We start from the raw sequence: 14,174 nt of genomic DNA, 5'->3' as shown, positions 1-14,174 counted from the left end.
TATGATTAGTGCAGCTACCATAAGACCCTTACTTGCCCCGCACCTCCCATGACAAGTGCAGCCACTATAAGACCCTTACTTGCCCCGCACCTCCCATGACAAGTGCAGCCACCATAAGACCCTCACTTGCCCCGCACCTCCCCTGACAAGTGCAGCCACCAAAAGACCCTTACTTGCCCCGCACCTCCCATGACAAGTGCAGCCACCATAAGAGCCTTACTTGCCCCGCACCTCCTATGATTAGTGCAGCTACCATAAGACCCTTACTTGCCCCGCACCTCCCATGACAAGTGCAGCCACTATAAGACCCTTTTTTGCCCCGCACCTCCCATGACAAGTGCAGCCACCATAAGACCCTTACTTGGTTGTTTTTAAAGTTATTTGGGCTCCCTCTTTTGAGGGCTCCCGAATTACTGTCAGAGCTCTGCTATAGCTGTAAATCACATAACGGCCTATGGTGGCGCATGGTGAGCCCAAATTTCCAGGGCTGTTCTGCGCTGTTATGGGGTTTTGCATGTGATTACATCTTCGGTGCCAATACATTTTTGATGTTGAGCTGCGGTCCCGGCACAGAAAACGTGTTGGGACTTTTGCGGTGAGAATAGCAAACCCAATGCTGGACATCTTTCTTTATTTGACTTTAATTCTACATTAAAGAGAGTCTGAAGCCAATTTATATAGTTGTTTTTACAGGCTATTTGCCATAAGCAGTATGACCAGTGCTGAAACGCTGTATTCTAGGTCGTGGATTTTGCTGCCCGGGGAGGCAGAGACATGCTGCAAGCAGACATGAGTGATAGACACACTTAGACCTTGTGCCAGTTATTAACAGTCCTGTTTACTTTATAAGCATACTTTCACTGATGGAATCTAACTGAAGCAGAACAGCATTCTGGAAGCTCAGCTAATGTTCTGCACCTCTGTGGCTAAAAAAATGAGTTTGTCTTATTCATAATTTATCTACATCTACAAAGAAGTAGTGATTTTAAAATCTTCACACCAGTCTCTACAAGGACAAATGCCTATTTAGCTTCTGAAGCTAAAGATGCTGCCCGCTGAGTCTTTATTGCTGAACTGAAAGGGAAAGAACATTTCCCACTGACTGCAAAGTGTATCTAAGTATAAGGCTCATATTTGGAAACACCTTTTTTTTCTAGATGGAAAATAAAGTCTTCAAAAGTTCAAGACATGTCTACATTAAAACAAACAGCACTGTAAGCCTACACTGATGTTTATAGAATACTTGAGCTCTGGATGTCTTTTTTGAATTGAAGATAATTTTATATTCTCCTCTGAGCCAGGGTAATATACACACTGTTACTTTGTTTTCGTAACTAACCATTCTGCAGATATCATCGTTTCCTTTCTTAAAAATTCACCTCAGCCAGTAGCAGCAATGCCTCTAAAAGATTAAACACAACCTAAGAACTGGTTGGAAAAGAATTTACCAGTATAATGTTGCTGGAAGGGATAAAGGACAACTGAAGTAAGAGGGATATGGAGGCTGCCATATTTATTTCTTTTTAAGCAATACCAGTTGCATGCTTGTTTCTGGTATGATTCAGACACTTCTGCAGCCAAATAGATCAGCAGGGCTGCCAGGCAACTGGTATTGTTTAAAAGAAAATAAACATAGCAGCCTCCATATACTTCTCCCTTCAGGTTCCCTTTAAAGAGAATCTGTATTGTTAAAATCGCACAAAAGTAAACATACCAGTGCGTTAGGGGACATCTCCTATTACCCTCTGTCACAATTTCACCACTCCTCGCCGCATTAAAAGTGGTTAAAAACAGTTTTTAAAAGTTTGTTTATAAACAAACAAAATGGCCACCAAAACAGGAAGTAGGTTGATGTACAGTATGTCCACACAAAGAAAATACATTCATACACAAGCAGGCTGTATACACCCTTCCTTTTGAATCTCAAGAGATCATTTGTGTGTTTCTTTCCCCCTGCAGTCCTCATGCACTGAAGTTTCAGGCTGCTCGTTTCTTCCTGCAAACAGCTTTGCCTTTGTCTGTAATTCTTCAGTATGTGAAAGCCCAGCCAGCTCAGAGGACGATTTATCCAGCTTGTAAAAGATAAGAGAAGCTGCTCTAATCTAAATAATACACAGGCAGTGTACATAGAGGGGCCTGGAAGGGGGAGTTCATAGCAGAACCACAACACTGAAGAACTTGGCAGCCTTCCAGACACAGGCTGACAAGTCTGACAAGGGAAAGATACATTGATTTATTACAGAGACAGTGATAGTATAACGTGCTGCAGTAAGCCAGAACACATTAGAATAGCTTTTGGAACTTGTAGGATGATAAAAAACAGGATGCAATTTTTGTTACGGAGTCTCTTTAAGTTCCATTTGTAATCGAAAGCTAACTGATAAGATTGCCAACGTTGGTTCAAAATGATCAGTTTGTCTTATGTTACTATATGCAATCACAAACAGAGGTGGGACCCACTAGTTATAGTGCTAATTGGTAGATTTGGTGAAGTAGGTTAAAAACGTAACTTTTATTACATTCACAGTAAAACAAAATTCGCAACTCTTTAAAATAAATAACATATAGTCTGACTGATATGGGTTGTGGATAGTAATGGGCCGAACCTCCGTTTTTAGGTTCGCGAACTTCCGTGGAAGGTTCGGTTCGCGAAAAAGTTCGCGAACTGCAATAGACTTCAACGGGGAGGCGAACTTTGAAAAATAGAAAAAATTATGCTGGCCACAAAAGTGATGGAAAAGATGTTTCAAGGGGTCTAACACCTGGAGGGGGGCATGGCGGAGTGGGATAGACGCCAAAAGTCCCGGGGAAAAATCTGGTTGTGACGCAAAACAGCGTTTTAAGGGCAGAAATCACATTGAATGCTAAATTGCAGGCCTAACGTGCTTTAAAACATCTTGCATGTGTATACATCAATCAGGTAGTGTAATTAGAGTACTGCGTCACACTGACACACCAAACTCACTGTGTAACGCACCGCAAGTTACTAGCTGTTTGTGTAGTGACGGCCATGCTGGACTACTGCGCAACATGGGGAGACTGCTCTTCCTCACTCAGTGATGTCAGGTAATGTGTGACTGCCTTATCAACTTTCCATGGCATTGTTAAAAAGCTTACGTTTTGTTTTTAAATTACATTTTCTACTTGCTGTGTACTTGTTCAGTACCACTACAATGAGAATCCTATGGAGGCGGGCAAGTCTGGCATTGTGACCCCGGGTAATGGCCGGGGAATGAGGGTTTGAATCCGGTGTGGAGCCTGAGCAACGGCTACCACTACACATCCAAGGAGGGCAGCAGGCAGGCATGCACGCACGCCCCGAGGTAGTGACCAAAAATAACAATACAGGAGGAGGACTTTCGAGGCCCTGCTGTGTATTTGAATGAATGTACTTTAAATCCTTTAATGAGAACCAGTTATGGCGGGCAAAGATGACACCACATTCCTTTCAGGAGAATCATATGGAGGCGGGCAAGTCTGCCATTTGTGACCCCGGGTAATGGCCGGGGAATGAGGGATGGAATCCGGTGTGGAGCCTGAGCAACGGCTACCACTACACAGGCAAGGAGGGCAGCAGGCAGGCATGCACGCCCGCCCCGAGGTAGTGACCAAAAATAACAATACAGGACTCAGGAGGACTTTTGAGGCCCTAATTGTAATGAATCAACTTTAAATGCTTTAACGGGAATGCGTTATGGAGGGCAAGTCTGCCATTGTCACCACGGGTAATGGGCGGGGAATGAAGGTTGGATTCCGGCCTGAAGTGGGAGCCTGCTGAGACCCATGCTGTACCTGCCCTGACCGTGCTTTGCAGACCAGGCATCTGTGGTCAGATGGACCCTTGACCCAGCGGAAGACAAACCAAGTCGAAAGCATTTGCCAAGAATGTTTTATGGAGGGCAAGTTTGCCATTTTTTCCAATTGTTTGAAACTGTAGATGGTTGTATTTTTTTTGCAATTGTTTGAAACCGTAGATGGTTGTATTTTTCAATTGTTTGAAACTGTAGATGGTTGTATTTTTCAATTGTTTGAAACTGTAGATGGTTGTATTGCGTTCCGGAGTTGGAGCCTAAGAAACGGCTACCACCACACATCCAGGCAAGGAGGGCAGCAGGCAGGCATGCACGCCCGCCCCGAGGTAGTGACCAAAAATAACAATACAGGACTCAGGAGGACTTTTGAGGCCCTAATTGTAATGAATCAACTTTAAATCCTTTAACGGGAATCCGTTATGGAGGGCAAGTCTGCCATCTATTCAAGTGCAAGTTCTGCACTGACTGCCAGGTATAATACAATGTGCAGTCACAGATGCAGTGAAAGGTATGCAGTGACTGCAAACAGCCGTTTGCGTAGTGACGGCCATGCTGGACTGGTGCGCACCATGACGAGAGTGCAGGTGATGGTGGCTTTTCAGCCCATATGGTCGCCCGGCTGATGTAGCTGAATGACAGAACAGTGACTGTCCAGCTGATCAAATTTGGTCTGACCACAATGAAACAACGACCTTAATTATCTTTGGTGTGCCACCCCCACTCGAGACACTCATATAGCCGGCGGTCATTGCTTCATTGTGATACGCAAGCCCCTTCACCGCGGCAAGGTAATGATCACGAAGGGGGATGGGCACATGTACATGCCTTTTGTCTTTTTGTTGCAGCCGCCTGCAGTTCAGCCAGAAAAATTAGGCAGGCATGTGCACTCCCCAGAAAAATTAGTATAGCGGCCGCTGCTAGCAGCGGCCTTAAAAATTCTGGAATCCGCCTAGAGTCCTGGACCCTGGTGGTGGTGGCGGAGAAGGCAGTCAAGCGGCCTGCAGGCAGAGATGCTGTGTGTGGGGACTGACTTAGTCTTCGGTCGTGCAATAGCCCTCAGGGATCCATGCCTCATTCATTTTGATAAAGGTCAGGTACTGAACACTGTCATGACTTAGGCGACTTCTCTTCTCAGTGACAATGCCTACAGCTGCACTGAAGGTCCTTTCTGACAGGACGCTTGCGGCAGGGCAAGAGAGAAGTTGTATGGCAAATTGGGACAGCTCTGGCCACAGGTCAAGCATGCGCAACCAGTAGAGCAAGGGTTCATCGTCGCTGTTCGCAGTCGCAGTGTGTACATCCACACTTAAGGCCAGGTAGTCGGCTACCTGCTGGTCCAGGCGTTGGTGGAGGGTGGATCCCGAAGGGCTACTGCGAGGCGTTGGACTAAAGAATGTCCGCATGTCCGACATCACCCCGAGATCGCTGGAGCGTCCTGTCCTTGCCTTGCAGATGTCGAGGAAACATGTGGTTCAGATGAAAATCGATCCCACAACTCCTCCCGCCGTAGCTGTTCCTGTTCCTGCTCCTCCACAGCTTCATCCACCACTCTACGCACGGCACGCTCCAGGAAGTAAGCGTAGGGTATCAAGTAGCTGATGGTGCCTTCAGCGCGACTCACCAGGTTGGTCACCTCCTCAAACGGCTGCATGGTCCTGCATACATTTCGCATCAGTGTCCAGCTGTTGGGCCACAACATCCCCATCTTCCCAGATTGTGTCCTTCTACACTAGTTGTACAGGTACTGGGTGACGGTTTTCTCCTGGTCTAGCAGGCGAGAGAACATGAGCAGGGTGGAATTCCAGCGAGTTGGGCTATCGCATATCAAGCATCTCACCGGCAAGTTGTTTTTCCGCTGAATGTCCGCAAAGCGTGCCATGGCTGTATAAGACCGCCTGAAATGCCCACACAACTTCCTGGTCTGCTTCAGGACGTCCTCTAAGCCTGGGTACTTTGAGACAAATCTTTGCACGACCAGATTCAGCACATGTACCATGCAGGGTACATGTGTCAGCTTTCCCAAATTCAAAGCCGAAAGGAGATTGCTGCCGTTGTCACACACCACGTTGCCGATCTCCAGCTGGTGCGGGGTCAGCCATTGCTCCACCTGTTTGTTAAGAGCAGCCAGGAGAGCTGCTCCAGTGTGACTCTCCGCTTTGAGGCAAGACATGTCTAAAATTGCGTGACACCATCGTACCTGGCATGCAGCATAAGCTCTGGGGAGATGGGGCTGTGTAGCTGGAGAGGAAGAGGAGATGGCAGCACCGCTAGAGTTCAACTGACACTCAGCCAAGGAGGAGGTTGACAGCGAAGAGGATGTAGCTGGAGGAGAAGGAGAGGAGGTGGCAGGAGGCCTGCCTGCAAGCCGTGGAGGTGTGACAAGTCGGTCCGCTGCGCAGCCACGTACTCCCTGCTTGCTGCCATCGGTCACCAGGTTGACCCAATGGGCTGTGTACGTAATGTAGCGGCCCTGCCTGGGCTTGGCAAACCAGGCATCTGTGGTCAGGTGGACCCTTGACCCAACGCTCTTCGCAATAGATGACACCACTTGCCTCTGAACTGCACGGTACAGTTTGGGTATGGCCTTTCGTGAAAAATAAGTGCGGCCTGGTATCTTCCACTGCGGTGTCCCAATGGCCACAAATTTACAGAAAGCCTCTGACTCCACCAGCTTGTATGGTAATAGCTGGCAAGCTAATAGTTCCGCCACACCAGCTGTCAGACGCCAGGCAAGAGGGTGACTGGCCAAAATTGGCTTCTTCCGCTCAAAGACTTCCTTCACGGACACCTGGCTACTGCTGTGGGCAGAGGAGCAGGAACCGCTCAAGGGCAGAGGCGGTGTGAAGGAGGGTGGCTGCTAAGGTTCAAGGGAGAAAGCGGATGAAGACGATGCACCTGAAGGAAGAAGAGGAGAAGGAGGGTGGCTTGTCTTTTGAGGGGTGCTGCTTTTCCTCAGGTGTTCTTCCCATAGCTGTTTGTGCTTTTTCTCCAGGTGCCTTTGGAGGCAGAGAGAACAGATGGCTGTGCTCCTATCTGAGGCACACACGTTAAAATATTTCCAAACCGCTGAGCCCCCCTGGGGTGATGGCACTAAGGTGGCATCAACAGCTGACCTTGAAGGGCATGTTGGCTGGCTGGCCATAGCTGGCGATACATGGCGCCGGACACTGCCCCCAGCTGTGTCTGAGGACGAGCTCCCTCTGCTTCTATCATGGAGTCGTCTCCTCTTACTCCTCTCTGGCTCCCCCTCTGAACTGTCCCCCTGGTCATCTCCTCTATTGGGAACATATGTGCCATCCGTATAATCGTCATCATAATCCTCCTGCCCGGCTTCGCTTTCCTCAGACAACTCCACAACTGCACCAACTTCAGGTGGTTCATCATGCCCCTCCTCACACGTTACGTCCATACTATCGTCACCTAACTCAGACGTATGAGGTGGTGTACCTGCGCCTTCTTGTTGTTGTTGCAGTAGTGGCTGTGAATCAGTGATTTCACTACAACCACCAAATAACTCCTGCGAAGTGTCAAATGCAGTGGATGTGGTGCTTGTTGTAGCGGTGGTGGCTGCGGGAGATGAGGTGTTCTGTGTTAAATACTCAAGCACGTCCTCACAATTTTGGGAAGTGATGGCACGTGCCTTCTTCTGAGCACTGTACTTTGGGCCAGGTCCGCACGAAATCACAGCAACACCACCTTGCACAGACCTGCCAGTGCCAGGTGGCCTTCCTCTGGGTCTGCCTCTTCCTCTTCCTCTGCCTGGTTTGTCCATTTTGTCCATCTCGGGGGGAAGCTAGGTATATGCAGAGAGGTGAGTTCACTGAACACAAAAGGTAGTTAGATGCAGTCAGCTGAGTTCACTTAACCCAAAGGTAGTTATATATGCAGTGAGGTGAGTTCACTCAACCCAAAGGTAGTTATATATGCAGTGAGGTGAGTTCACTCAACCCAAAGGTAGTTATATGCAGTGAGGTGAGTTCACTCAACCCAAAGGTAGTTATATATGCAGTGAGGTGAGTTCACTGAACACAAAAGGTAGTTAGATGCAGTCAGCTGAGTTCACTCAACACAAAGGTAGTTATATGCAGTGAGGTGAGTTCACTCAACAGAAAAGTTAGATATGCAGTGAGGTGAGTTCACTCAACTTAAAAGGTAGTTATATGCAGTGAGGCAAGTTCACTCAACACAAAAGGTAGTTATGTGCAGCGAGGTGGGTTCACTCAACACAAACGTAGGTGTATGCAGTGATGAGGTGGGTTAACTAAACACAACAGGTACTAGTAGTAGGTAAATGCAGTACTGGGTGGGTAGTACAATGTGCAGCTCCCTGTCACACACACAGGTAGTCACTGAATGTGCTGCTGATGCTGGTGGGCTGCTGGCAGTGGGACACACACAGTATGAATTAGCAATGCTGTCTAAGCAACACAAGTGTCTCACACACACAGGTAGTCACTGAATGTGCTGCTGCTGCTGGTGGACTGCTTGCAGTGGGACACACACATTATGAATTAGCAATGCTGTCTAAGCAACACAAGTGTCTCACACACACAGGTAGTAGTCACTGAATGTGCTGCTGCTGCTGGCAGTGGGACACACAGTATGAATTAGCAATGCTGTCTAAGCAACACAAGTGTCAGTTTCAAACACAGAAAAAAAAATTGATCACACGAGCAGGATGAGCTCTGAAAAGAGCTGTTCTGGGGCGCTATTATAGCAATAAGATTCAGCTAGGAGCAAGCTAAGAAGGCAAGAGCCTGACTAATCTGTCCCTAGGAGAACAAGTCTGCAGCAGCTGTCCCTAGTCTGTCTCTAGCAGGCACACGAGTGAGGCTAATGGCTGCCGGAGCCTGCCTTATATAAGGGGGGGTGGGGCTCCAGGGCTTAGTATAGCCAGATTGGCTACAATGCGCCTGCTGACTGTGGTGCAGAGGGTCAAAGTTGACCCTCATAGAGCATTATGGGGTGAATCGAAATTTCCGGGAAAGTTTGCCTTCGCCGGCGAAGGCAAACCACCCTGGGTTCGCCTGGAACCGTTCGCCGGCGAACACGTTCGGCCCATCTCTAGTTATGGACAAACAAAGATTGAGTTAGAAACTGTATTCAAAATAATGTATAGCCTACTAGAGCCCATTTGGGTGGCTGCTGACTCATAATCTAAACTATTTGCACAAATATTGTGACTCATAGAAGTTTAGATTATGAGTTTATTTGTCCATAGCAAGTGGGAGGAGAAGTACACAGGGGAGACACAAGGGGCTTAGAAGAGGATGGGGGGGGGGGCATAGACGGACATAGGAAGACACAAGGAGCACAGAGAAGGACACAGGGCACAGAAGAGGATATAAGGGCACGGAGGAGGACATATAGGGGCACAGGAGGACACATGGGACATGGAGGAGGACACAGGGGCACAGAGGAAAACACAGGGGGACACAGAGGGACACAAGCGGCACAGAGAAGGACACAGGAGCAGGGAGGAGCACACAGGGGGGACACAGGAGGACACAAGGGGCATGGAGGAGGACAGAGGAGAACACAAGAGGACGGAGGAACACACAAGGGTGATGGAGGAGGACACAAGGGGAGACACAAAAGGTACAAGGGGGACACAAAAGGTACAATGGGACACAAGATGCACAAGGGGGATTTAATGATTGGGGGGGGGGGGTGAGGAACCACAAGACACCCCTGCACCATGGACGCACCAGGTTAGTTTATGTTTTTCCTGGTTTTTGTCCTCTAAACGTCTGTCTTATTGTCAGGCGCATCGTATAGACCGAAAAATATGTTATATTATACAAATAAATCCAAGCTAAGACACTTCTGCTGTAAAAAGGGCGGAGGCAGAGAAGCCTCTCACCTTTATTTGATTTTCAAATAATTACATAAAACAATCTCATCATTTTGTATCAGGAACCTTATCAGTGAGCTTCTGAGTGAAGTAAAACTTTAAGCTATTCCAGGAACTTCACACTAGTATTCTTTTCCTTGCAGTTATGCTGCGTTTAATCTTTTAGAGCAGAGAGTAAAGTTTGAGTCTCATAATATTTAAGCTATGTTTACACTGGATTTTCTTCCGCTGAAGTGATTGTTCCTGATTATCTTGGGCAAATATTTTACGTCTGTGCTCACTCTAACCTGACAAGTGCAGCTGAGATACTTACCCTTCTGGTTGCAGTTGGTGGGCAATAAGATGACCACCAACATGCAAAGCCACTTTGCACGTGCTAAGGGGCTTTTCACTGGCGTGCTAACACTTAGCACACTTTAGTGAATCAAGCCCCATGTGTCTGTGGGAGTAGACATGATTTGCAGTTCACAGGAAGTTAGAGGCGAGTAATTGTAAGACCTCTCTGTCTGCTAACATGAAACTACTAAGGTACAAGAGGTTTTAAATAGATGCAAAGCTGTAAGCAAACTACATGGTGTTTTGAATTAGAAAAATTAGGTTTCAAAGATAATACTTATAATTTACACTACTAACATGAACTTGTTCAATTCTAGGTTTAATTTAGCTTGAAGATTCAACTTCCTATTGAGCTTGCCAAACTAGAGAAACAAACATTTCATTTTTCCCCAATAAATTCTGACAAAACACTTCTTTTCTGCACCAATTCATATGCACCTTTTTTGTATCAATACAATGGTGGAAGCTGGTCGGACAGGTTTGGCCAACTCCATGTGCTGTGATGCCTCGAAAAGCAGGGTAGGTGCATGCTCCCGGTTTCAGATAATTTCAAATATTATGGAAACTCACAGGTAGAAGATTTGTAGTTTACAATCTGGTGTTAGGATTCAAAGGCTTACCACTGACATCTGTAGTGGTGGTAGGAATGAGCTCTCCCAAGGCATGGAGTCTAAATGGCTAATAAGGTTCTGTTCAGCACATGCTCATTGAAACAAGTGCTCATGCACAAACACTTGCTATCTGTGGGCATGCACGGCACAGAGCTTGTGCATACCCAGTTCACAGGAGCTTGTGCATGGACCTGGGTGACTGGGAACCAGTTGGTTTCCTGCCACTGACAGGGAATAGCACGGAACTAGAGAACCCAGGTGGAAATGGACACCTCTCCAGAGGAATCTGTAGGAAAGAATACAATCAGAGGCACTTGGCATAGTACCAGACCTGTTTTGTGTATGCTCCATCTTATTGCCTGAGAAAATGGGTCACTACCTCAAAATGCGTTGTATTTTACTGGAGTATCTAAATGAATTATTGGAAGAGGTAAGTCCACCACTACCTCCTCATTTTTAAACATTTTAGATCTTTGTATCCTTCTCGCGCCCCTGTATCTATACTATGTAGTTGGAGCTCATCAGTAGTGCAGATGCAAATACACAAAATTCTAAGATTAAGATAAAATCCAGAGAGCATCTTAACTCCACCAGGTCATTACCAGAAGCTCTGGCATTAGATTATTAAAATGTAAATCACATTGAAAAAGACCCTAGGTTATGTACAGTATATTGCTAAATTAAATTCTATGAATTCTATGGCATTTTAGCAAAAAAAAGTTAAAAGCAGATCATTTTTTTTCATAAAAAGTTCAGCACATCCTGTCTACCTGGTTGACAGATGCTGCATTATGAATTGTGTCACTTGCATCCTGCCATGTTGTCTTGACTGCCATCTTGGGCATAGTTATGGGTGGAGAACTCTCACCCCATCCGCAACTGAGGATTACAGTTCTTTAAAAATATAAATCAGTAGCATGCAAGATGTACTGTTTTGCTCCTGGTTTATACATTTTCATGACTTCAATCTTTATGGGAAAGTTGTTCCTCCTCATTCATGAGCAGTTTCCTGGTACTGCACAGGCAAAGCCGTACTTGTGCATGCTCAGTGCAACCGCGCTCATACATGGAGAAGAGCGTGGCAGTAAACAAGATGAGGGTCCTGACCAGCAGTGGTGGGATCAAGAAGTATGTGGTAAGTCTCTGGACCATCCAGAGGCTACCTTCTACTGTTTTTTAAGTTACAGGTTAATTTTAAAATGTGATTATCCTGTGTTCACTTGTGTTTGTAATTTCCGATAGTGGGGGAGGAAAAAAAAAAGCCCAATAAAAAAAAATGAAATTGTTGTAACACAAGAAGTTAGCATAACACCAGAATTGGTATGCAGTTTTCTTGCACTCCCATTGACTTGACCTAAACGCCAACGCAGGAAAAAATACCAGGTACCTTCAACAAACAATATGCAATATAAAGTTCATTACTGTATGAAATAGAAACGTGCATAAAACTGACCTCACGTGCTGCTTTTTTTACAAAGCTTTCATCTGTAATGCGGAATGCTTGGCACAGGGCCTCTGCTGGGTCCTGTGGGAATACCTCTTGACGTACCAAGTTGACATGTAGGTGAATAGCGGCATAGATGGCAGCATCTACTCCACCATGTCCATCAAACACAGCAAAGTAAGCTTGTTCTTCTTGGTCCTGCAAAAGATAAGAAAAACATCATGTAAGTAAAATATCTATATATTCTATGCTGATTACACATTCTGAAAAGAAATGTAAAACTGTAAATAATTATTTATCCTATTAGATATTGCACAACATTTAGGCAAATGACGTTTTCCTTAGGTGTCTAATATTTACCAATGCCTATATATGAAAAACCTGATTCTGAAGCATAGAGCCTTTTTTTCTCTACGAATCGCAAGAGCACTAAGGAGATTGCAGTAATTTTCCCTCTGCACTTGATTTGCCATTTTTGGACCAATTGTGGTTCAATTGAAGTCTCACTCAATTGCACTAAAGAGACAAGGGGAGTTCCCCAGACGGACTCCTCCGGCACCCAAGTGAGGTGCAGCACGGTCAGCCCACTACTCAATTGCACTGAAACGCAATTACACCAAAAATTCAGCAGACAGTGCATTATTTTTCAACAAGAATTGACTTGCACAGCAACACAATCAGATCAGTGGAAATAGTACTACGATGTGCCCGAGTTTCCTTGTGATCAGAAAATTGCATGTGGTCTGAAAACCGGATAAAGTGCTTGCAGTGCAAAAGGTCCTAAGGTCTGGAATTTACTAAAGCAGGCTCTTTCAAAAACGCTTTGCTTATGTAAGTCTGTGGTGTTTAGCCCACTAGAACAATTGCGATTAAGGCTAATCGCAATTGCAAGACATGCAGCATTTTGTGAGCGTTTGTGCGTAGCCTCCCTGGCGGTAAGCCTGACCTGAGCTAGGGCTGGGAGAGATGAGCTGCGATCGGTAAGCCCGAGCTCAGGACGGGCTAGGGAATTCCTTGCTGCGTAGGAGTCCCGCGCGCGATCGCTGCTGCGCAGCGGGACTCCAGAATTTCCCCCTGGCTCCCCCTGGCCTTTGTCCCTGCATCGCTGGCCGCCGGGATCCCCACAGCCACACTCTTGTTCCGGGAACCCGGCGGCCAATCAGAGCGCAGCGTGACGTCACGGGGCGTGACAAAAAATTAAAGTGGCCCTGAAGAGTCGCACAGGGCAAAAGAAAATAAAATTAAAAAATGCCCGATTTGCATTTATTTTATATATATACGCTGCATATATATGTATATACTGTGTGTATATACATATATTCTGTATATATATATGTATATAGATATATATATATATGTGTATATAGATATAGATATATATATGTGTATATATATATATATATATATATATATATATAGATATATATATATATGTATGTGTGTGTGTGTGTGTGTGTGTGTGTGTGTGTGTGTGTGTGTGTGTGTGTGTGTGTGTGTGTGTGTGTGTGTGTGTGTGTGTGTGTGTGTGTGTGTGTGTGTGTATATATGTCTATATGTATGTATATATATATATATATATATATATACACACGTGTCTAATTTCTCCTCATTCCTCTATATTCAACAAAATTTGATCTCTCCCGTGTCACCTGACTGCCAAGGCAGAGATGGCGATAAGCTGATATGAAAGCACAGGATGACAGAATATCCAATTACAGTAATTAATTAAGTAAGTAACTAATTTGTGTTCCATTCTTTTATTTATATGCAGAATTTTTACCAGGCTTTTAATCAGACATATTTTGGTGAGTTATGACTGAAAAATTGAAGGCCTAAAATTTTTGAAATAAATGCACCGCTTTTGACTCATAATTCCAGACAGAAATGCACCGCCAGGGAGGTTAATGCAATACATAAATTGCTGGAAACCGCGCTTCAAATCGCTTACAAAATGCTTACACAAAGCGCTACCAATTGCAATAGAGCTTTGCAATTTGTAGAGGGTTCCTGACCTAACACTGCTTTAGGGGCATAACAATAGCTCTCGTGACCTGCTTCATACATGCCCAGCAGTGGCAGCAGAGCATGATACTTAATCTGCATACTCTTCACTGGTG

The 14,174-nt window shown here is 45.6% G+C and overlaps 1 protein-coding gene and 1 long non-coding RNA gene across 2 annotated transcripts in view; one reads left to right on the top strand and one right to left on the bottom strand.

Moving 5' to 3' along the window:
- The window catches only part of PPM1E (protein phosphatase, Mg2+/Mn2+ dependent 1E), a 388,390-nt gene that overhangs the window by 65,185 nt on the left and 309,031 nt on the right, over positions 1–14,174 (bottom strand). Inside the window, exon 4 of the mRNA XM_068268637.1 lies at positions 12,067–12,255. Coding sequence (XP_068124738.1) covers positions 12,067–12,255 — 189 coding nt within the window. The remainder of the gene's footprint in view (positions 1–12,066; positions 12,256–14,174) is intronic.
- Positions 1–14,174, top strand: part of LOC137546328 (uncharacterized) — a 66,522-nt gene that overhangs the window by 46,694 nt on the left and 5,654 nt on the right. The window contains exon 2 of the long non-coding RNA XR_011026240.1: positions 12,092–12,280. This is a non-coding gene — a long non-coding RNA (uncharacterized lncRNA). The remainder of the gene's footprint in view (positions 1–12,091; positions 12,281–14,174) is intronic.

The sequence above is a fragment of the Hyperolius riggenbachi genome, chromosome 2, assembly GCF_040937935.1.
Source record: "Hyperolius riggenbachi isolate aHypRig1 chromosome 2, aHypRig1.pri, whole genome shotgun sequence".
NCBI classification, from domain to species: Eukaryota; Metazoa; Chordata; class Amphibia; order Anura; family Hyperoliidae; genus Hyperolius; species Hyperolius riggenbachi.
Note: the sequence above shows the minus strand (reverse complement) of the source record. Positions and strands in the feature narration are given on the sequence as shown.